Source organism: Cottoperca gobio, chromosome 4 (genome assembly GCF_900634415.1).
Source record: "Cottoperca gobio chromosome 4, fCotGob3.1, whole genome shotgun sequence".
In the NCBI taxonomy this organism is placed as follows: domain Eukaryota; kingdom Metazoa; phylum Chordata; class Actinopteri; order Perciformes; family Bovichtidae; genus Cottoperca; species Cottoperca gobio.
In genome coordinates, this window is record NC_041358.1 from 5,751,499 (window position 1) to 5,775,389 (window position 23,891).

General features: G+C 39.8%; 2 protein-coding genes across 2 annotated transcripts in view; one reads left to right on the top strand and one right to left on the bottom strand.

Annotated features, from left to right (window-relative positions):
* apc2 (APC regulator of WNT signaling pathway 2) overlaps positions 1-23,891 on the top strand; it is a 29,617-nt gene continuing 5,726 nt past the window's right edge. Inside the window, 13 exon segments of the mRNA XM_029429047.1 lie at positions 1-168; positions 2,722-2,812; positions 3,482-3,669; positions 3,671-3,822; positions 4,318-4,426; positions 5,128-5,241; positions 5,462-5,536; positions 17,101-17,199; positions 17,852-18,245; positions 20,468-20,566; positions 20,655-20,794; positions 21,998-22,192; positions 22,906-23,120. Of these exon segments, the coding sequence (XP_029284907.1) occupies positions 28-168; positions 2,722-2,812; positions 3,482-3,669; positions 3,671-3,822; positions 4,318-4,426; positions 5,128-5,241; positions 5,462-5,536; positions 17,101-17,199; positions 17,852-18,245; positions 20,468-20,566; positions 20,655-20,794; positions 21,998-22,192; positions 22,906-23,120 (2,012 nt within the window). The 5' untranslated portion in view covers positions 1-27.
* On the bottom strand, positions 5,724-7,950 carry LOC115006677 (neoverrucotoxin subunit alpha-like). Its single transcript, XM_029429048.1, has 3 exons — positions 7,779-7,950; positions 7,638-7,675; positions 5,724-6,744 (listed from the first exon to the last, which is right to left on the bottom strand). Exons 1-3 carry the CDS (start codon positions 7,781-7,783, stop codon positions 6,185-6,187), a joined length of 603 nt encoding a protein of 200 aa, XP_029284908.1. The 5' UTR covers positions 7,784-7,950; the 3' UTR covers positions 5,724-6,184.

The window sequence follows — 23,891 nt, forward strand, 5'->3', positions numbered from 1 at the left end:
CTGCAGGAGGCGCAGCAGAGTGTGAAGATGGCCAACGCTGTGGCTTCATACAACCAGCTGGCCCACCAGGTGGAGGCTCTCCGTAAGGAGAACTCCCACCTGAGGAGGGAGCTGGAGGACAACTCCAACCACCTGTCCAAACTGGAGACCGAGACCACCGGCATGAAGGTCAGTTTGGACATTACACAAACACCACCAACACCAACACCTACACAGAATTAAAGGACCATAATCTTTGATGTTTTACACCATGTTTACTTTATTTTACTTATTGTTTATCATTGACAAACAAAAGTATGATTTCAGAAACTGGAACCAGATAATTTTTAGGCTTTTTGTTTATGACCTAAACAACTTGATCGATCATCAAAATAATTGCTATTAAACTTTATGTATTTATTTGTGGTAAATTGACAAACAAAAAAAACAGTGGTATGGTTTTTTAAAGTGATGTGCACAAAGTGACTTATTTCATCTTTAAAATAGCATATGAAATATATGAACCTCTGATTGAAGAGGAACAATGCGGATTCCATCCTGGTCGTGGAACAACGGACCAACTCTTCACTCTCGCAAGGATCCTGGAGGGGGCCTGGGAGTACGCCCATCCGGTCTACATGTGTTTTGTGGATCTGGAGAAGGCGTATGACTGGGTCCCCCGGGTGATACTGTGGGAGGTGCTGCGGGAGTATGGGGTGAGGGGGTCACTTCTGAGGGCCATCCAATCCCTGTACGCCCAAAGCGAGAGTTGTGTCCGGATACTCGGCAGTAAGTCGGACTCGTTCCCAGTGAATGTTGGCCTCCGCCAGGGCTGCGCTTTATCACCAATCCTGTTCATGATTTTCATGGATAGGATATCGAGGCGTAGTCATGGAGGAGAGGGTTTGCAGTTCAGTGGCCTGAGGATCTCATCGTTGCTCTTTGCAAATGATGTGGTCCTTATGGCATCATCGGTCTGTGACCTTCAACAGTCACTGGATCTGTTCGCAGCCGAGTGTGCAGCGGTTGGGATGAGGATCAGCACCTCCAAATCTGAGGCCATGGCTCTCAGCAGGAAACCGGTGGATTGTCTACTCCGGGTAGGGAATGAGCCCTTACCCCAAGTGAAGGAGTTCAAGTACCTCGGGGTCTTGTTCGCAAGTGAGGGGACGATGGAGCGGGAGATTGGCCGGAGAATCGGAGCAGCGGGGGCGGTACTGCAGTCGCTTTACTGCACCGTTGTGATGAAAAGAGAGCTGAGCCAGAAGGCAAAGCTCTCAATCTACCGGTCGATCTTCGTTCCTACCCTCACCTATGGTCATGAAGGCTGGGTCATGACCGAAAGAACAAGATCACGGGTACAAGCAGCTGAAATGGGTTTTCTCAGACTGGTGGCTGGCGTCTCCCTTAGAGATAGGGTGAGAAGCTCAGCCATCCGTGAGAGACTCGGAGCAGAGCCGCTGCTGCTTTACGTTGAAAGGAGCCAGTTGAGGTGGTTCGGTATCTAGTAAGGAGCCACCTGGGCGCCTCCCTAGAGAGGTGTTCCAGGCACGTCCAGCTGGGAGGAGACCCCGGGGAAGACCCAGGACTCGGTGGAGAGATTATATCTCCTCACTGGCCTGGGAACGCCTCGGGATCTCCCAATCGGAGGATGGATGGATGGATGGATGGATGAAATATATGTGTATATGTATGTATAAATGTCCTCTTTGTGATGGAATGAAGGTTCATTCAAATGCAATGCAAAAAATGAACCAAATCATTAATTTAATTGTTTTTCTGTTCATTAAAATTAATGTGTGGGAAAACATATGTAAGCCACTGCTTATTTTAGAGAACTTTTTAAAATCAAAACCTGAATCTAAAATGAACAAAATTTGTATGAAAATAATAAATAAAATCAAAGCGAGAAAACTGTGAAATCAGGCTAAGACCCAAAGCCTGCTGCACATAAATCCCATCATCTGCACACAGATAAACATTCATGTATGTGTATACATGCCTGTGACTACACACACACACACACACAAATACACACACACACACACACACACACACACACACACACAGTCACGTGTCCAGATGCTGACAGCAGCTGGATTATCAGACTGAGCTCAGCTGGTTTTATCAGAATCAGGACGTCCGACACGCAAACAGTTTCAGACTGACAGCAGCTGAACATGGTTCACCTGCAGCAGGTGATTCTGCAGGAGGACAAGGGACATTTATTTTTATCTTCGACGTCCATCATGCAGAGTTCAGATCAGGAGAGGAAGCTCGCCTGGACATGAAGGAATAACTTCAAGGATGAAGGGAGATTGTATCTGCCACTCATGGATTTATGGGAGTTGTATCTTTTATGGAGTCGAGTTTTTGTCTGAACTTTTTGGTGTTTTGATGGTTTTTTCATAGTTCACTTAAGAGTAAAAAGGAACCAGAGGACACTTTATGCCATACATACTCTTACCACATTCAGAGAACAGAATGAGGAGGTTTATATCTGAGCTTGTAATGTCCTGAGGAGGAGTTCACATCAAAATACAGACAAATTACACATGGTGGGTTTTAAAAGATAATTTTTTATTATATACTATTACTTTATGCCAATTTTCTTACACACAACAGCTTTAATAAGGTTTCATAAAAGGGAGCCTTTTTTCTTTATCTGAATCAAACCTTTAGTTGACACTTAGGAGGTTTCCTGTCTGTAAATCGGTGGTTGTTCCTCCTCTTCTGATGCAGGAGGTGTTGAAGCAGCTGCAGAGTAAACTGGAGCAGGAGGCAGGAACACTGGCCTCGTCCGGGAGGAGCGACGTGCTGCATCAACTCAAAGGTCAGTTTCAAGGATTCAAGGATAATTTATTGTCATGATGCAACACAGGGTCGCACACTGAACTGCATTTGTAGCTTATTTGATTATGCAACACATGAAAAGCATGACAGAACAGAACAAACAGTAGTAGTAGAAGTGCATTCCTGAGTTTTTATTTTATTTTCAACAATGATGAATTTGCTAGGCAGATAATGTTGCCGGCATTTATAACATTAAAAACTGTGTAATGTTCCTTTAAAGTCCTCGCTGACTTGAAACAATAGATGAGGTGATTCTACCGACTCTGCTGGTTTCTAAGGTTCCGGTGGGACCAATCATCTTCCACAAAGACATGAATCGACTCAATTAGCTAACCTGATTGGCTGCAGCCTCGTTATGACTCAATCAAATTAGACAACTAATTCATGTCAAGTTTGGTCTGGACTGAAATTCTATTAACTCCAGAGATCAACAGTAGCTGTGATTATAGGATTAAGTCAGTAAGAAAGGAAGGAAGAGAGGAAGATGGAAGGGTGAAGGGAAGGAAGTGAGGAATGAAAGGAAGGAATGAATCAAGGAAGAAGGGGAGAAGGAAAGGAACGAAGGGATCAGTGAAACAGAAATATAGGATTGATTATTTGATTGATTGATTGATTATTTGATGTATTACTGCTCGTCTCCCTCCCTCAGAGCTCCACATGGACCTCACCAACTACTACGAACTCAAGCACCAACCGCACAACCTAAGGCTGCTGACGGGTCAAGGAGGGGCGGGGCCGGTTGGAGTTGGAGGGGCGGACCTAGACGACCGTCTTGCTCTGCCTTCCTCCTGCTCCTCTTCCTCGGCGGTGGGCAGAGCCAAGAGTCCGCTCAGAGCAATTGTCCCGTCTGAGCGCAGCGTCTGGGGGGGAGGCCGCCGCCTTCATGCTGTCGCATCACTTCCTGGATGGAGCGCCGCCCAAAACAGCTGTGATCAGTGGAGCTGATGGAAGAATGAGCGACCACCACCAGGAGGAGCTGTACAAGGAGAGGTGAGATTATCCTTGTAGTTCTTCTAGAAATGGTGGTGGATCCATCATTTCGGTTCAGAGTGAGATATCTCATAACGTTCTGCTCAAATTGTCCAGAGGATAAATCCTGAAATGAGCTTTTCTATAGGGCCAAATAGTAGCCATATTAATTTGATTAATTTATGTGAAGATGCTCAATTTATAATTACAATATGTAAGATACATAAAGATTTTCATATGTACATATGCATATATGTCATACACATGGAACGTGTGCCCTCAACTAGAGCCACACAACTTGTGTTTTGCTTACGGACCAGTGTTGAAATGTAGAGAACACTTTTATACGTTATCCTGTTTGTGGATCAAACTCAGATCACCTTTGTCGCTTTACTCTGAGCAGGGGCTTCGTAGCTCTTATTTGGCATGAGGTTTGTTTTGGCGGCGTGAGAGCCGGTGTGTCGAGCGTTAGCAGCCCTGAAGCTAACAGTGATATCTGTGTGTGACCGTCTGCAGGAACCTCCTGCTGGGGGAGATCGACCGGGAGGAGAGGGACCGCTGCTGGTACTTCAGCCAGTTGGAGGCGCTGTCACAGAGACTGGCTCAACTGCCCCGCATCGACACGGTGCGAACACACACAAAGACACACACACACACACACACACACACACACACTATACAGTGGCGGAGAGAAACCAAGTGCATTTACTAAAGTAAATGTTGAGGTCTATACTTGAGTATGTTGCTGCTACTACAACAGGGGTGCCCAAAAGTGTAGTGCAGGTAAATCGCGCACCGTTAAAATAAAGATACATATATAGTCCCCCAACAGAACCCCGTGCCCCCAGAAATTCAAGTTTTTTGTTTTTTTCTTGCCTTGCGCATTCACCACTGTTTCGCTCCTGCACACCTAAAGTCAAAGACAGAGCGGAGGAGAGGAGAGGAGTGAACTATGCACCAGCAACCCCCTGTCCCAAAAACCTCCTGTACTACAACTAGATCTATTACGTTGTACTTTTCAGTAACATTTTGAATGCAGTACTTTTATTGAAGTAAAAACTAAGAGTTATTTTTCTAAATGGAGCCCGAGTGTGGATGTTTAGTTAGATAAATTACTTAAATGATTAATAAGTCATCTGACTGTTGTGCTCTAAACAGGAAGTCAGTAACTGTACTGTATTTGTCAAAATAAAAGATCAGTAAAAATCATTTATATTCTTTTTTGCTGTGAGTACATCAAATGTGTATGTGTGACCTTTTGTATCAGAGTGTCAGGTGAGGAGATGTTCATGTTTGTACTGAACTCTGTGTGCACTGTTGTTGTAGTTTTCTCTGCAGATGGATCTGATCCGGCAGCAGCTGGAGTTTGAAGCTCAGCAGGTTCAGTCTGTGATGGAGGAACGTTTCGGCACCAGCGACGAGGTGGTTCAGAGGACGCAGGTGAGAGCGAGGCTGCTGATTGGAGCTACAGCAGATTATGTCATCAAATATTTTTTTATTAACAACAGTTTAAAAATAAAAATGTATTTAAATATTTTTTTATTAAACTACATTGTTGAATCCTTGCTTATGGTATGCAACACAGACAGCTGGTTGATGGAGACACAGCACATCTGGACGGGTCTGAACTGTGTGTGTGCGTGTGTGTGTTGTTTTGCAGATTCGCGTTGCTCGTCTGGAGCAGCTGGAGCAAGAGCTGCAGGAAGCCCGAGGGAGTCAAGAGACCCAGCTACAGGTCAGACATACACACAATACGCAAACAGATGGATCACATGAACATAAATATACACACACACATAACAGCAGTAAATACAGTATAAAGGTTCATAAATGTTTCGCTCTGGACGTCAGGACATTTTCGGAAGTTAGCCGACACAAAAGCAAGGCTGTTCAGTTGACTTGTTTAGATCTTTAAGTGGAATCATGGATGTGATTCAAGTGTTAAATCAACTAAAGGTGGAGACACACATTAGGACTGTTGAGATCATGATTAATCTGATTTGAGACAAACGATGGGTTTGTTCCGGTCTGGGTCAGTTGAGGTTGACAGATAAAATCATACAATATATGATGTGTAAAGAGTCTAATTTGAAGTCTTCAGTTGCTGCCAGTTATTCTCACAAAGACGTCACACAGTTGAATTTTGCTGTGCCACTTTCTGATGTGACCAGACCTTAAGCCTGAAACATATTTCTCCACACTAAATGGAGGCGAACGGACTCAGGGGTTGATCCAGAAATGCTAACATGGTTTATTTTTTATATGTACGGAGCATAATGTTTACAGTCACCTCCAGACAGCAATTGGATCAACCAATCAGCTTGAGTCCTCTGTGATCCTTGCCCTCCACGTCACCCCTATGTCCCAACCTTTTATCAGTGGTTCACTGCAGCAGTCGTTCCCAGTCTAACTCCACCTGACACAGCGACACAGAGCCGTCATAGGCCCAGACCCAGAAACCCGGGTACAGAGGCTCAGTGAAGGTGGAGGTGAAGGTATGAAGGTGAACCATGGTGTCCTGAGAGACACAGTAGAAGGACAGAGCACCTACAGACCAGTTTAGGAAAACCCCGACTCTGTGGGTGAAGGGTTGGGGCGAGGAGGACCTGAACCTCTTGTTATGGTGGCACGGTGTGTAGCTTCCTTCTGAACACTCAAGACTCCACGACCGGTCGTTGTGTCCCAGCAGACAGCTCACCGTGTCTCCGTCTCTGGAGATGCTGTTGTAGGTGACGCCGATGTCAGCGCCACCGCTCCACACAACCTCCCAGTACACAGAGTCCAGCAGCCCCTCCCTGCACAGGACCTGGGAGCAACGCTTGAACCGGTCTGGGTGGTCCGTGGGCCAGTGGTCCGACCATACTCTTGTCACCTTCCTGTTGCGGTTGTTCAGATGGAGCTCTGAGTTGGCAGTGTTGGGGTCAAAGGTCAAATAACAGGCAACTGAGGGACGAAACAAGGAACAAGATTAGTTGATTCAGGAATAAATCAAGCCTCTGTAAGTTTCAGACTGTAAGCAAGACTGAACAAAGAGTTTGAAGAACCATGTTGGACATTAGTCATAATGTTTTGGATTTTATAGACTCAATTTATCAAAAACGAATTATTTTTTAGGGCTTATCACTGACGATTAACCATAGTAATTGCTTGTTGCAGCTTTAAACATGAGAAATCAATGTATCCGAGCAATGAAGTATGTTTTTACCCATGAAAGCCTAAATAGTGGGAAATACAATCCAGTATTCTCTCGATACAAAAGCAGCTGTGGCTCCTAGATCACCATTTCATTTTCACATCATCTCAAGAGGACAAATTATGTTTTAGTTGGGCTTTCTGCAGCTGGTCTTTTAAGGTAATGTTTTAAGATATTTCATTTTTAATGAGGAAAACGGGAACATAATGTAACGTAATAAATGATCCTCTCTTTGGAGATGAGTTCCTGGAACCAAATGTGGGCTCTGCTCAGGAGGTAATACTAAATCCCAGTACAACTACATTCAGGTGTTGGCTGCAGTGCTGTTGACTATGATTGGCCAAGCAGATATGAGATCACACCACAACAAGGACGACTACAACAAACAGTTACAAGCATCTGTAAGGAGCTGGACAACCAGTCCTTTAAAAGATTACGATGAACATGATTATTAAATTGTTACACTGACATTAGATAACAATAACAAAACAATAAAGTTGTGATCTTGGGATAACAGACATAAAATACATTTTAGTAACCACAATGAACCCTCTAACTATGTTAGTAAATGTTATGATTCTATGCAAATGATACTCTAACGTTATATATGACGCAAAAAGGCATAAAATCGATGTGAGCTTACAGTTTTTCAGCGACCACATGTCTCCTCCCGGCTGACCCCTGCAAGAGCAGAAATAACCACAACATCATACAGCTTAATATTATGTATAACATTTAGATTTGCCTGCCAACAAAGTGTTTGTCTTCTTATAGTTCAACTCACCTCATGTCGTCTATGTTTGGCTTTCTCAGACTAAAGAGATTGATCCCAGAGGACAGAGGCTCCCAGGAAAGCTTATCCTTATCTTCCTCTTCCTCTTCTTCTTTTTCTTTTTCTTGTTCTTGTTCTTGTTCTTGTTCTTGTTCTTGTTCTTGTTCTTTTTCTTGTTCTTGTTATTGTTATTTTTATTGTTATTGTTATTGTTATTATTTTTATTTATCTTTATATTTCTATTAATATTACTATTATTATTTTTATTGTTATTTTTTTTTTAATTTTTATTTTTATTTTATTTTATTTTTATTTTTATTTTTATTTTTATTTTTATTTTATTGTTATTGTTATATTTATATTTATATTTATATTATATTATATTAATATTCTTATTTTATTGTTTCTTTTTTTTTTTAATTTTATTTTATGTTATTTTATTTATTTTATTGTTATGTTATTGTTTTTCTTTTTCTTTTTCTTTTTTCTTTCGTTTTCTTTTTTCTTTTTATTTTTCTTGTTATTGATTTTATTTTCTTCTTATTTTTTTATTATTTATTTTTATTGTCAATTGTTATTGTTATTGTTCTCTTTTTATTGTTATTGTTTTGTTATTACTCTTCTTCTTTTTCTTTTTCTTGTCTTGTTCTTGTTCTATTTCTTACTTCTTCCTCTTATTATTTTCTTTTCTTGTTCTTGTTCTTCTTTTTCTTTTTCTTGTTCTTGTTCTTGTTCTTCTTTTTCTTTTTCTTGTTCTTGTTCTTCTTTTTCTTCTTTTTCTTTTTCTTTTTCTTGTTCTTGTTCTTGTTTTTCTTTTTCTTTTTCTTTTTCTTTTTCTTTTTCTTTTTCTTTTTCTTGTTCTTGTTCTTGTTCTTGTTCTTCTTGTTCTTGTTCTTGTTCTTCTTGTTCTTGTTCTTCTTTTTCATTTTCTTTTTCTTTTTCTTCTTGTTCTTCCTCACTTATCGTCTCATCTTCTGCTGACACTACGGTGGAGTCGTCACTCGACTCCTCCCTCTCACATCTCTGCTCGGCTGTAGAGTTAATATACAATATAATACATGTAATGACTTTAAAATGACATATGTATGTTTAAGGTTAAAGTTACCCTCAGGGTTTTTTTAGTAGTAGTAGCATTATGGAGAAATGTTTTAATGAAGGGGTCCCTGTTTTGTTTGTTCTTTTGGACTCGTACTTGGGTGACGTGATACACAGTCCTGCCAACCGGCAAGTTCAGATGTGTCTGTTATAAGGTTATGTAGACGTTGTTTTATACAGCAGAGATTAAAGCTAAACGGTTTGAAGAATAATTTAGGAAAGAGCGTTGGTGAATGGTATTGATACAGTCTAAACCAAGTAACAATAGCACAAACTCCCACTCAGCAGGTAGTATGCCATAATATGTATTGTAGTTTTACTTGAAGAAATCTAATTTTAATATCCAGGTCTGTAGTGAATTATCTTTGAATATGGACCTCAGGAAATATATGTTTTTCAAATAAATGCTGAATGACAGATTGAATTGAGTTACTGAACCTGATGGAGCAGAAGCTAGACAGGAAGTAATGTCCGGTCTTCAACTCTCTATAGCTACACCCTAAAGAAAATGTCATCCTTTCTTTTGAATCACTTGCTAAATTTACCAAAGAAATGTGCTAATGAATCCAGATTTATAGGGCAGAGCTAACATTGTACCTAATGCTGTGACGTAAATTGTTCTAAAAGTGAAAAATATTTTTGAGGATTTACGAGATTATCTGGATTATGGATTATTTTGGTTATTATCCAGGTTTATGGGTTTCTCCATAAATGTTTAGTTTTACAGTGAAAAAGATCCAGCCTACCTGTCTGTGACATAGGAATCATCTCCTCAGTCTGGTGTGTTTCAGAAAGAATTGTCGTTTTCTCATCAGAGACAGTTATACCCACTTCTCTGTCTTCATTAATGTCTCTTATGCTTTCGTTGATTTTCTCGGCGTTGACTGTCTCTTTGTTCTGCTGTGACAGGTTTCTCCTAGAACCAGCGTTCATTTGTTCCTCGCTTGTCTCTGAAAATATCTTTTTAACTTCCTGAGTGTTCTCTGCTTTTTGGGAAGTCTTTTTGTCTCTTCTGAACAGACTCTGTAAAAAGGGTTCATCGGTCCTTTCAGTTTTTACTTTGAAAGTGTTGGGTGAGTCTTCCTTCGCAGTGACGGCCTTGTTGTCTCTCTCCTTTGAAAGACCCATTCTGAAGACATTAGAAATGTCGTCTTTAAAACTAAGAAAGCTCCGACGGTTAACCGTCTTCTCTGCTGACTGACTCATTTTAGGATCTGTGGATTTGGGCTCTTTGGACAAGGTAAAGACGCTGGTCACGTCTTCTTTAAACTGGCTAAAGTCCTCTTTCAGGAGATTGAGTGTACTGATGGCAGGTTTATTTTCTGCCTGACTCGATGGGTTTGCGTCTTTGTCCCTGAACACCTTCAACACTTCTTCCTTCAACTGGCTCAAGTCCTCTTTGAGAAAACTCAGCGGGCTCATGGATCTTATATCCCTCTGACTTGTCTTAATGAAGTCTTTCGTCCTCATGTTTTCGTCCTTTTGGTCTGCTGGGTCACATTCCTTGGTCACCTCGTCTTCTTGGAGACGTATTTCAGGCACTTTCTGCTCTTTTTCCTGTGAGGGTTCCTCAACAGGACTCATTTCTTTGTTTGTATTGTTGGAGACTTCAGAGAACACCTGTATTTCAGATACATGTAGAATTAGTAACACATAGTCGTCATTAATTCTTAGTCATTGTTGTTCTTACTTGATTTGTCTTTGGCAAGCTCTTGTCTCTAATGCTACCAATTTATGTTGATTAGATGATTTGGGTTCAAATTTGGTCCAACATGTTAGCATTGTCAATGTGAGCATGTTAGCATGCTAATGTTAGCATATAGTCTGACCAACACACCAATTTACATTAAAAATAATATATTTAAATCATAAAACAGTAACAAGCAGAACATCCTACAATTATTTAAACTGGAGACGCAGAACATTTGATTCATAACTTAACTATTGTTTCAATGTTTCACTGTTTTTTTAACTCTCTGAGGTCGCAGATTAATGTTGTCTGTACACCTCTACATTCATGTTCAGGCTTGATTAAAGTTCGTCTGACAATGTTAATCAATCAGCGCGTTTTAGACAGATACTTACAGCTGCTTCAGCCTCCATGTTTTTGTCTGATTCTTCTTTTAAAAACACAACAAGATGACTAAAAAACAAATCCAATTGTGTATCCTCAGTCTGAGCGTGTTGTGGCTGTAATCTGCGTCTCTCTCTGTGTTTAAACGGACCATCGACATTCCTTCATTCAGCTGAACAAGTTTCTGGTTCAACCAGTTTGTCTCTCAGATTCTGTGACTGCTCAGCTTCAGTGTGCAGTCATTTCTCTCTGTGTTTCTGCTCTAAGGAAAAGAGAGTGCTCGGCTGCTTTTCACTTTTTTAAAGGGTTAGTTAGAGTTTGGTGTTTTCTAATAGCCATCGAACCAAAACTCAGTCATTCTTTTAAAACCACAAACCCACTGAGCCATCATGTCATCACTGTATTCATAGTTTTTACATTATTTTACAAAAGTAGCATTACGTATAGTAAGTTTCTAATTAATAAAGGCTCTAAAGTTCAGGATTAAATGTATTTGATGAGGGTTTGCACGAATATAGTTGTATAACTGTGTGTGTAAGGTGTCGTTCAATACTGTAAACACTTTAATCTCTCTAAACTTTGTAGATGTTTATTAAGAAAAAGTTAACGCATGTTCATTAAAGTTGCATTAACGCATTAATTTCGGCCACTTGTTTTCAGCAAACAAAACATTTCTGACATATTTTAACCTTTTAAAGTAGCTGATGCTAACATGTTAGTAAACAGCTGACACAGTGTTTGTCTGTGTTTAACAAGCTGCTGAAACTTTAAATATAATATACATTTTCATGAGATGTTCACGTTTGTTAATCTGGGAAAGTGAAACTCTCAGATCTGCTAAATAAAAGCTGAAGCAACTGTTACAGTTAAAACAGTGAGTTGAAATGGTCTTTGTGCTGATTGGTGGAGGAGGGGCGAGGTCTGTCTTCATGAATATTATATAATATATCATCTGTATTAATTCATTATTTAGCAGGTGGATCATTAAAAACACCTTATAATTATAATCCAACACTATATTATTCTGATATGGTTCCTTCTGCATAATGAGTACTTTTAGTTTTGATACTTTAAGTTTATTTTGATGCAAGTACTTTTGTTCTTTTACTTAAGGAACATTTTGAATGCAGGAAGTTTACTTGATATAAAGTATTTCTGCTTTTATTTAAAATATGTGCAAACGTTTTACACCACTGAGAGAGACAGACACATCAACCACTAAACAAGGTTTAGGTTTAGAGGTAAGAAGCAAACATTCTAAATAAAGCAATACATAATAAACAGTAGGTAGAATAAAGTAGATCTAAGAACAGAGGCCGAACTATCCGTTTGAAATAATATGCAGACAATATTAATAAACTCACTGTGTGATTCACTGGGACTAAATATAATCAAATAGAACTAAAATGATTAATTGTTTCATTCATTTTCAACCATTCAGATAGTAAATTAAGCATTTGAATCAGTAATGTTGTTGCTTTGGACTGTGTGAACGTGCCCACCGTAACCAACCAGTTAATGAACAAAATATTTAACGGATTAATCAATACTAAAATATAGTTGTTACTGGAACCAGAGGCTGTAAGAAAATTAATTAAATATTGTCCCAGATGTCTTAAACATTCATTTGAACTTATTGACACTCAGCACTTTAACTTGTATTATCTCGTGAGTTCTTCAGAGTTCCTTACATGAAGTTTCTGGGTCAGTAGAACCTGAAGGACGTGATTAAACATGTAGACGACTCTCCTCCTCCTCCTCCTCCTTGCTCTCCATCTCAGCTCGTTGCTATGCAGAAAAAAACCAGGTCTCGGAGCTGATCTGTGATTGGCTGTTGCCAGGCTGCAGGGCCGGCACGGAGCGAGAGTGTCTGAGTTAAAGAGAGCGAGTCGGCTCTTCCTTTCTGCTGCTCGGCTTCCCTCTGAGAATAACAACGAGGAGCAGGGAGATGAAAACATCACCGTCACAGAGACCAGCTAACACTGTTTTATAGGCTCAGTTCTCACAACTCACATAAACTCACTTTGTGTCTGCAGACAGTTTTAGTTGTGTGTGTCCAGGTTTCTCTGTCTTATGTAAGACACACTTCTATAGCGCTTTTCTTGTAACTCAAAGACATCTATATACATGTATAAAATATATTTTCATTATTCATGCATCAATTAGACATTTTAGTACATTATTCGGTGCATACATTTCCATTTATGTACATTATGTGCACTTATATTTATGTAAATGATCTGCTGTTCATATTAGTATGAGGTCAGTATATTATGCTGTTGGATGCTGTTGTTTATTAATGTGTCAGAATAATCTCACGAGGGATGAGTCATATAAACCACCAAACACGTAAAATGAATTATTAATCTATAGTATAGATTCTGACATAATCAGGCTCCTTTGTTATGATTTTGGTCACCAGAGCGTTAATCTGAAATATCTCTAAAGTAGATAATGGACAGTAAATTGAGTTCTGAATCACTGTGGGAGAGAGGCAGAACGTAATGTGCTGGCAGACATAATATAGAGCACTATATAGTAAACATTGATTTCGGACACAGGTGTGGAGCTACAATGTTTGTATCATGTCGAACTATTCGCATAAGGGTTCATCCTCTGGAGAGCAGGAATGAGATCAGGATGTATTAGATGAGATATCATATGTGTGTGTACGTGCTGTCCTGGTGGCGCTACAGGAAAGATCACCAGAATCATGAGGATTCATTCTGTTAACTGGGAACATAAACTTCATGAGAATCTTATGTGAAGTTTTCCAGATATTTTGGATCGAATTGATCATAAAACAATGTTCTGCCTCAACATGTATGAACAGTAATTGCTTTAAGGCATACCTGTCAACCCTCCCATTTTTCCCGGGATTATCCCGTATTTTTCACAGTGAACGGGAGATAGATGGAGACGCAGTTGTACCTGCCAAACAAGTTCAAACTTTATGCAAGTAACTAGACAAATGGGAGGAGACCTTCCATTATTTAATAAAAAGCAGAGTCGGGTGTGCCATTCAGATGTTAGCATTGCACACGGCGGAATATGCGATGTTCGCCAGCATGAACAATCGTCCAAGCACAAGCACGCCAAGAGGCACAAAACATACACTGTCAATGACTTCATGTGTGACAAGAACTGTGTCGGAGGCAGACCAAGTGACCAAAGCTGAGGGAAAGATGTCGATGCTTTGTGTCAAAAATAATGTAGCCTTCAGCTTCTGCGATGATTTCAGTCACAGTGTAGCGGACATGTTTCCCGACTCTGCCATCGCAAGGATGTACTCATCGGGAAAACAAAAGACACACAACTCATCAATCATTAAATAAATTGATGATAATAACTAATAAATAAAATACATACTTTACATAAACATGTATTTCCTGAATGTATAGGCCTATACCCGTCCCTTATGTGTTTACATTTACATGGGTGGGGGCTGGGGGGCTGAGAGCTGTTAAAATATGGGCGGATTCCAATGTTGACAGGTATGCTTTAAGGCTGCAACTAACAACTGATATTACAAATGTTTTCTCGATGGATGAATTCATTTTTGGTTTTATGAAATGATCGAACATCCACAGTGATGTTCAAACTTCCCACCAACTGCCCATTAGATATTCAGTTTATTACAGACAAAGAAAGCAGCACATTTTAAAACTCAATTCAGGACATTTTTGGTATTTTTGCTTGAAAAATCAGGTGAGCAACTTTTAGGCGCGGGGAGATTGCGTGCGCGTGCGTGGCGCGGAGAGATTGCGTGCGTGGCGCGGTTTCTATTTAGTTCTCCCCTCTCCTTTCTTCCGCTCTGTAGGTGTGTGCGCACGCGTGTGTGTCAGCTACGAAGCCCCGCCCTTCGCAAAACAGAGCAAAGGAGAGAATGTGAATGCGCAGAGTAGACAGTACAAACTGAAACGTGCACATAAATTAGATCAAAAGTGAGTTGTGAATAAAGACTTTTTTTTTTTTTTTTTTTGCGCCCTGCCAAGACAATGGTAGGGGAAACACTGTAGAGTGCAGGTGTAAGTACAAATAATGCTAATAGTAGACATTATATACAGGATAAAGAGATGTGATATGAATGCACAGATATATTTATCAATTATGAAAGTAGTTGCTAATTATTTTTTCAGTTTATTCGGCTCTGGATTGTTTTCTCGTGTCGTTCTGCATTCGTTGGTGCATCGGTGATGTTTCCTGAGAATCTGTCTTGCAGTTGTAGATGTTAGTGATCATGTTTCTCCTCGTCTCCTCTCGGCTCGCTGCCGTCCATTTTGTGGTCATGTGTGCAGCTGGCTGTTTAATGGAGGAGGTTAGGATCAGAGCCAAACATTCAGACACACAGGAAGAAATATACAGGTTTACACACACACACGCGCGCGCACACACACACACACACACACACACACACACACACACACACACACACACACACACACACACACACACACAGACACACACACCCTAAACTTAATTTGGATTCACAGACTGAAATCCTCAGAGAGTTGTATCAAAGCTTTCATCCCCCCTCTCTCCATCCCGTTACCATGGCAAAGCCTCAGGGTGTGATGTGTGTGTGCGTGTGTGTGTGTGAGCCAAAGACTGTCTGTAGACAAAGAGGTGTGTGTGTGTGTGTGTGTGTGTGTGTGTGTGTGTGTGTGTGTGTGTGTGTGTGTGTGTGTGTGTGCATGTGTGTGAGAGGATTAGCAGGCGGTGAATGAACGTATCACAGTTTTTGTTTTAACTTCTTGTAAAGCAGCAGACATGTTGGACGTCTCCATCTGATGGAACCCTTCACGCATAAAGAACATAAAATATGTGGTTTCAATTATTTCACTCAGTGGAAACATCAGGTTACAAAACACACACAAATAATAATTCATTAATTATTTACAATATGGATATAAAATAACCTAAATTATCTTATAAAGACAACTCAATGTAGATTTAATCAATTCAGAAACAAAAGCAAACAAGAAGTAATAATAAAAAACATAAGCACAAAAAAACAGGAGAAAATAATAACTTGCACATATATAATAATACTTAAGATACATAAACACAAGAAATAGGTAAAGATATCAACAGTTAATACATCAAAATATTATTGTTTTATCAACTGTATGCAATTAGTGAGCCAACAGGACGTATTTCAGGGTTTGAAAGATCAAATAAAAAGTATTTATCGTCCCTCTCCGTCTGTGTCCGTCTGTGCTTCTGTAATAAAACTAAAATTCTTCAGCTGTTGCCCTGAAAACACACAGAAAGCAGAAATAGGTCAGTGTTGTTCTCCTTCCTCTTCTCTGGCATTTAGCCCAGAACTGACATCACACACAGGATTTATAATGATAATAATAATAATAAAAATAATATTCCATAAAGAAATATACTCTGTTAAATGGCCACACTGGCTGGGAGAAAACACTCAAACAAAAAAAAGTATATATGACATATATTATATAATGATAAAATGTCACTCCTTATATTCTGATACATCATTTTTATTTGAATTGACCTTATTTCAGTTTTTAGGTTAAAAAAATATGCCAGATTAACCAGACTATACCACAGAAGATATAATGACTGAATAGATCCCCAGTTTAGTACAGAAGACTTTTATACTTTTGATCTTACAAGATTAATGTTTTCCGTTATCCGTAGTAACATTTCTGCTTTGTGCGTGTGGTATTTATTATTCTGTTATTTTATGCACACGTTTATAGACGTTGTGTTCTTGGATGTAAGTAAAATAATGAAATAAATTGAGAAACATTTTACACATGAAATATGTCAAATCCTGCAAATCCAAAATCACCAGAAATCAGTTGTTCATTGATTTGTCTGCCGTGATCTCATACAAGGGTTATTGCATTGATAGATAAAACAGTTTAAATGTGGCATATATCATCATATTACCCAACATTGGTGTTGTATAATGTTACATTTGAAAATACATTGCTAGTATATGTTATTCCGCTATAACTGGATCATCTTTGACAGGAATCAGACCCTCTGCTTGGTGCTCTGTTTAAAAATCAGCTCGAATCAAATTTGTCGTTTCTCTGTCTCATCCTCGTCTCTTCTTCTTACTCTCTCTGTGTGTGTGTGTGTGTGTGTGTGTGTGTGTGTGTGTGTGCGTGTGTGTGTGTGTGTGTCTAGCTGTCCGGAGCTGAGAAGCCCCCTGCTGGAGAACCAGAGAACAACACGTCTTCAGCTGCTGCAGCGGGAACAGACTCTCCTGCAGACGGAGGCAGCAAGGTGACGCATCACTGACCACAGAGGAGCATTTATTACATATTCATGACAACGGCCTAATAATATCAGATCCTTTACTTTAGTAAAAGTAATAATACCAAACTGTACTCACACATTAAAATGTTACTTCAGTAAAAGTATGTAAGAATAATCAGGAAAATGTACTTAAAGTATTAAAAGTATAAAAATGTCCCATAACAAAAAGAAACTGAAAAGTGATTGAAACCATGAAAATAGTTTCCAATTAATGTTCTGTCAATCGAATAATTGATTAATCGACTCAGTACTATTTTGTATTTGGACAAATATTTTTATTCAATATCTGATTTATCAATATGCTTTTAGGAAGCTGTAATATCTAAATCAAAAGTAAGGTATGCATAAAGTTTTATTCCATCAACTTCTCAACTTGCTGCAAGTTTATCTAAGTAAAAACATAACTTTGACGCAAAATAAATAATAAACAAAATATCCTGTATTTTATCAAGCTACAGTTTAACCCTAACACTTTTTAGTAAAAAGTTTAACCATACAAATCCACCAGAATGCTCTTTTAATTCATTAATACTGCTTCTAATGATAATAATGATATGTGTATAAATACAATATATTAGTATTAATATTAATATGACAGTTGTCCTGCCCCTCCCTTCAGGTGGAGATGGTGTTCTGGCTGCTCTCCATGCTCGCGAACAGAGATAAGGAGGAGATGTCTCGGACTCTGCTGGCTATGTCCAGCTCTCAGGACAGCTGCATCGCCATGAGAAAGTCCGGCTGCGTCCCCCTGCTGGTCCAGATCCTGCACGAAGCTCCGGGCGGCGGGGAGACGGCGACGGGAGGTACTGTGACTGGCTGCACCAGAGAGGCCAAATCCAGAGCAAGCGCCGCCCTCCACAACATCATCTACTCCCAGCAGGACGAGGGCCAGGCCCGCCGGGAGATGAGGGTGCTGCACATGCTGGAGCAGATCCGGATCTACTGTGACAGCGGCTGGGACTGGATGGAGAGCCGCGCAGGGACACCGTCAACCGGTGGAACCAGAACCACTGGTCAGTCAAGTTCGCTACATGTCAGAGGGAGATATTGTGCTTTTTTTTACTGCACTAAATGTATCTGACAGTTTACTTTTCAGATTCAGAACAAAACTAAATATACAATTAAGTAATAAATTGTTCTATATTATATACATATAAAGCAGGTAAAATTGGCTCCACATTCACCAGCTGCAACCTTAAAGTGAACACATTAATGCATCGATAATTACAACCCATGAATATAATATATATTATTCTGAAATGGGCCACTCTGCATGAGTACCTTTACCTTATCGTACTTTAAGTATATTTTGATGCTAATACTTAGAATATTTATACACTGTAGTATGATTACTTTAACTGAAGTAAAACATCTTAGCACTTTTTTCACCACTGAAAAATTCTTACATAGAAAAAACAATAATCGTTCACTTCTGTGGCCACGAGCAGGTGGAGTTTGTTTCTGTATACAGCACGGAAACAGCACACAGTACATCAGCACGACATGTATGCACATACAGTATATCTCAAAAGTGAGTACACCCTTTAGATTTTTGCAAATATTCTGTTATATCCTTTCAGGGGATAACATTATCCTACTGAAACTTTGATATAACTTAAAGTAGTCAGTGTGCTGCTTGAATAACAGTATAGATTTATTGTCCTTTGAAAATTACTCAGTACACAGCTGTTAATGTCTAAACAGCTGGCAACAAAAGTGAGTACACCCCATAGTGAACATGTCTAAATTGTGCCCAAAGTGTCAATATTTTGTGTGACCACCATTGTTATCTAGCACTGCTTTAACCCTCCTGGGCATGGAATTCACCAGAGCTGCACAGGTTGCTTCTGGAATCTTCTTCCACTCCTCCACGACGACATCACGGAGCGCACGGATGTTGGACACCTTGCACTCCTCCACCTTCCTCTTGAGGATGCCCCACATGTGCTCAATTGGGTTTAGGTCTGGAGATATACTTGGCCAGTCCATCACCTTAACCTTCAGCTTCTTCAGCAAGGCCGTTGTCATCTTGGAGGTGTGTTTAGGGTCATTATCATGTTGGAAAACTGCCCTACGGCCCAGTTTCCGAAGAGAGGGGATCATGCTCTGCTGCAGGATGTCACAGTATATATTGGAATTCATGTGTCCCTCAATGAAATGCAGCTCCCCAGTGCCGGCAGCACTCATGCAGCCCCAGACCATGATGCTGCCACCACCATGCTTGACTGTAGGCAAAACACATTTGTCTTGGTACTCCTCACCAGGGTGCCGCCACACACGCCGGACACCATCTGACCCAAACAGGTTTATTTTGGTCTCATCAGACCACAGGACATGGTTCCAGTAACTCATGTTCTTGGATTCATTGTCTTCAGCAAACTGTTTGCGGGCTTTCTTATGCATCGGTTTCAGAAGGGGCTTCTGTCTGGGGGGCCGGCCATACAAACCGATTTGATGCAGTGTGCGGCGTATGGTCTGGGCACTGACAGGCTGACATCCCACTTCTGCAACCTCTGCAGCAATGCTGGAAGCACTCGCACGTCTATTTTTGGAAACCAACCTCTGGATATGACGCTGAGCACGTGGACTCAACTTCTTTGGTCGACCCTGGCGAGGCCTGTTCCGAGTGGAACCTGTCCTGGAAAACCGCTGTATGATCTTAGCCACTGTGCTGCAACTCATTTTCATGGTGTTGGCAATCTTCTTATAGCCAAGGCCATCTTTGTGAAGCGCAATAATCCTTTTTTTCAGCCGCTCAGAGAGTTCCTTGCCATGAGGTGCCATGTTGTCCAGCATTCAGAGAGAATTGTGCCCAAAACACCAAATTTAACAGCCCTGCTTATCATTTACACCTGAATCCTTGTAACACTAACGAGTCACATGACACCAGGGCGGGAAAACAACATCATTGGGCACAATTAGGACATGTTCACTATGGGGTGTACTCACTTTTGTTGCCAGCTGTTTAGACATTAATAGCTGTGTACTGAGTAATTTTCAAAGGACAATAAATCTATACTGTTATTCAAGCAGCACACTGACTACTTTAAGTTATATCAAAGTTTCAGTAGGATAATGTTATCCCCTGAAAGGATATAACAGAATATTTGCAAAAATCTAAAGGGTGTACTCACTTTTGAGATATACTGTATCTCACAGCTTTGTTTCCCGTTCAGTAGATTTATTGTTAATGAACTTCTACCGAAACCGTACAGACTTGTTTTTTTCTCTGCAGACATCCCTGAACCTGTGGAACCTCAGATCTGTCAGGCCATGTGCGCCGTCATGAAGCTTTCCTTTGAAGAGGAGTACCGACGCGCCATGAATGAATTAGGTTAGTGAAACAACTACAAGTATTTTCTTTTTTTCCAAAACACCAGTGACACATTTTGCTCAGTTTGTTGTGTTGTGTTGTGTTCCAGGCGGTCTGCAGGTGGTGGCTGATCTGATCCACCTGGAGCAGGACATGTACGGCATGCAGAACGACCCCATCAACATGGCTCTGCGCCGCTACGCAGGGATGGCTGTGACTAACCTTACCTTCGGAGACGTGGTCAACAAGGTACAGAGACACTACGGTGGCTCATCAGTCCTGCATGTTTCACTGGTTTCACATGTTTGACGAAGTGTTGTGATGAAAAGCTGTACCATTGTGTCACATTAGATAAGATTAACTTTATTGACCACACACTTGGAAACAGTACATAATGAAGTATGGAAATATGTGAAGTAGTGTTCTTTTACTTTCAATACTTTTTATTGGCAGTACAATTATACTTTTACTTAAGTGGAGTCTTTAATGCAGGACATTTACTGGTAGCCCTCATAGAGTATTATTAAAAATTGACAATGCTTGTTTTATTTAAATAAAATATCTAAATACTTCTTCCACCTCTGATTCACAACCTTTTTGCTTGCTTTTTGTCAGCAGGTTGTTGGGTATAATGTTGGCTTTATAATATTATTAACATTGGTGTAGGCATGTTTTTAGGGTTAGTATGCAGATTATGTCTTTTCCAATGCCTCAGTCAGCACTTTGAGGAACTAAATACTATTATATGACTTTTTATGGCATTTTCATGACATACTACTACTTTTTAGTGCATTTTTACGACACACTATTTTGACTTTTTATGGCATTTTTAAGACAAACCATACTATGACTTTGTTACAAGTATTATTTAGTGACATACTGTTGTATGACTTTTTATGACACTGTAGTATGTTTTGGGGTTTTTGGGTGAATTTCTTCAAATTATGCACAATCGTCCACTTGGACTCAAGAATTAACTGATTAAATACAAAACATGTTTTTCAATTCAAATGCTGATTATGACAATTCACACACATTCCTAATAGGATAAAATGATGACGTGATGATATTATTGCCGGAACCACGAGGCGTTAATTTTTGTTTGTTTGTCACAATACAGTATGCCATTAAAGGTTTATTTTTTTTAACGTATGTATAGCATGTCATGTAAATGTCAAAAAATTGAAGTATAGCATGTGATAAAAAATCAAAGTATAACATATGATGACTGGGGTCCGGCGCAGTTTGACGCACTAGCCGCGTAGTGTATTGAAAGTGGCCCACAATTTAAGAAACTATTTCTATGTGAACTGCGCACTGGAAAAAAATTGTGTCATTTTAGATGACCAGCTCTCACAGATAGGTCTTGGTGATTGACAGCAGATTAGTTTAAAAATGTGTTTGATTCATAAAAGTAACACGTTTTTTTCCCTCCACCTCATCCCCTTTCAGGCCACTCTGTGCTCAAAGAAGAGCTGTCTGCAGGCTCTGGTTGCCCAGCTGGCCTCAGACAGTGAGGAGCTCCATCAGGTGGTCTCCAGCATCCTGAGGAACCTGTCCTGGAGGGCCGACATAAGCAGCAAGAAAGTCCTCAGAGACATCGGCTGCGTGTCTGCACTGATGACCTGCGCCCTGCAGGCCACCAAGGTAAGGCAAAACAAACCAACCCACACACAGATTATGTGAGGAGGATTTGAAAAACAACACATTTTTTCCTTTAGTAATTTCATATCTTGTAGACGTTTCCATCGCTTTTAAACTCACTTTTTGTACGGAATAAACACATGAGATATAGCATGTTAATCAGTGAGCTTTAGAGGTGTGGTAGGTGCATTCCTGTTACCTTTTGGTGGAGCCAGGCTTGCAAATTTCCCGGTTTCCAGTCTTTATGCCTGAATCAGATGCTGTCTGTAGCTTCATGTTTACCATACAGATGTGAATCAGTCTGAACACCTAACCTACAAAAAAGTGAAGATGATTTCCCAACATTGTAAACCTTTCTTTTAAAAAACTGTACCTTTGTGTCTACAAGTTTAAAACGTACTTTCCACAAATGTGCATATTCTTGAACATTGAGTTGGCTAATCACTTTGATTTAACATCAAGTTATTCATTTGTCAGCTTTACACACTGATGAAAGGTCTGCTCTTAATTACCTCATAATGATAATGTAATACTGACAAAGATGACTACATGTTCACTGCGACGGATTACACAACTCAGGTTTCAACCGATCATCATCAACTTGTGGTTAGAGATCATTTTCAGTCAAGATTCAATGAGTGTAATTTGTGTATTTTCTGTGTGTTTGTAAACAAACCCAATAAATCCTTTTTTTGTTGTTTTTGCTACTTTTCCAGGAGTCGACCTTGAAGAGCCTCTTGAGTGCTCTGTGGAATCTGTCGGCTCACAGCATCGACAACAAGGTGGCTATCTGTTCGGTGGATGGCGCTCTAGGCTTCCTGGTCAGCACGCTGACGTACCGATGTCAAACCAACTCGCTCGCCATCATTGAGAGCGGAGGAGGAATCCTCCGAAACGTGTCAAGTCTGGTCGCCACACGGGAAGACTACAGGTAGGTTTCTGAGACCCAATCACTGACTGTTACAGTAGTAAAGCAATTACATTGATTTTGTAAATTGTTTGATAAACAAATCCACTCAAGGGCTTTTTTTTGGAGCTTTCAACCACAGTTAATGGTCTTTGGTAGTGTTTCTTGTTTGCTCAGTTTTCACGATGATCCTGGGAACTGAGCAAACACCATCTGCTGATGAAGTCATGAGATATGGTTGAAAACTCCAGAAGATAAAAAAAAAAATAACTCAAACTTGAGATAAGATTTTTTTGTCATCCTTTTTGTTCCTTTGTTTTGATACAACTTTTTGTTGGACACATGATTGTGTTACTCAAACATGGCTTGCTACTCTAATAATAAAAAATAAAAAAAACAGTGGATTTAAAGAATGTTTTATTACAAATGAACTCTTACTTATTTCAGAGCACAAAAATATTATTCAGATAGTTTTCTTACATTCCACGCAGCCATTGGCTTAGATTATTTTTGTACATTAATAAACCAATTTATAAAGAAATCAATTGAGATATTGTCAGATGTGATTCTTGTCAGTTACATAATTGTTTGCTAAATAAATACAGAACAGAATTTTCCAATCAACCTGCATATGCGACTGCATTACGGTGTATTTATCAAATAATGCAATAGCAAAAGCAGATATGTGATGTTAAATAACTAGCAAATTTGAAGTTACTACAAGTTGATTTTTATACCATAAAGAAACTAAATGGAAACCAATAGATATATGGAAAGGGGGAAAAAACATTAAAG

Coding starts and splice junctions, on each gene's coding strand:
- LOC115006677 (XM_029429048.1), bottom strand. Junction 6,745..7,637: donor CATGTGGTCGCTGAAAAACT/GTAAGCTCACAT, acceptor TTCGTCCCTCAG/TTGCCTGTTATTTGACCTTT.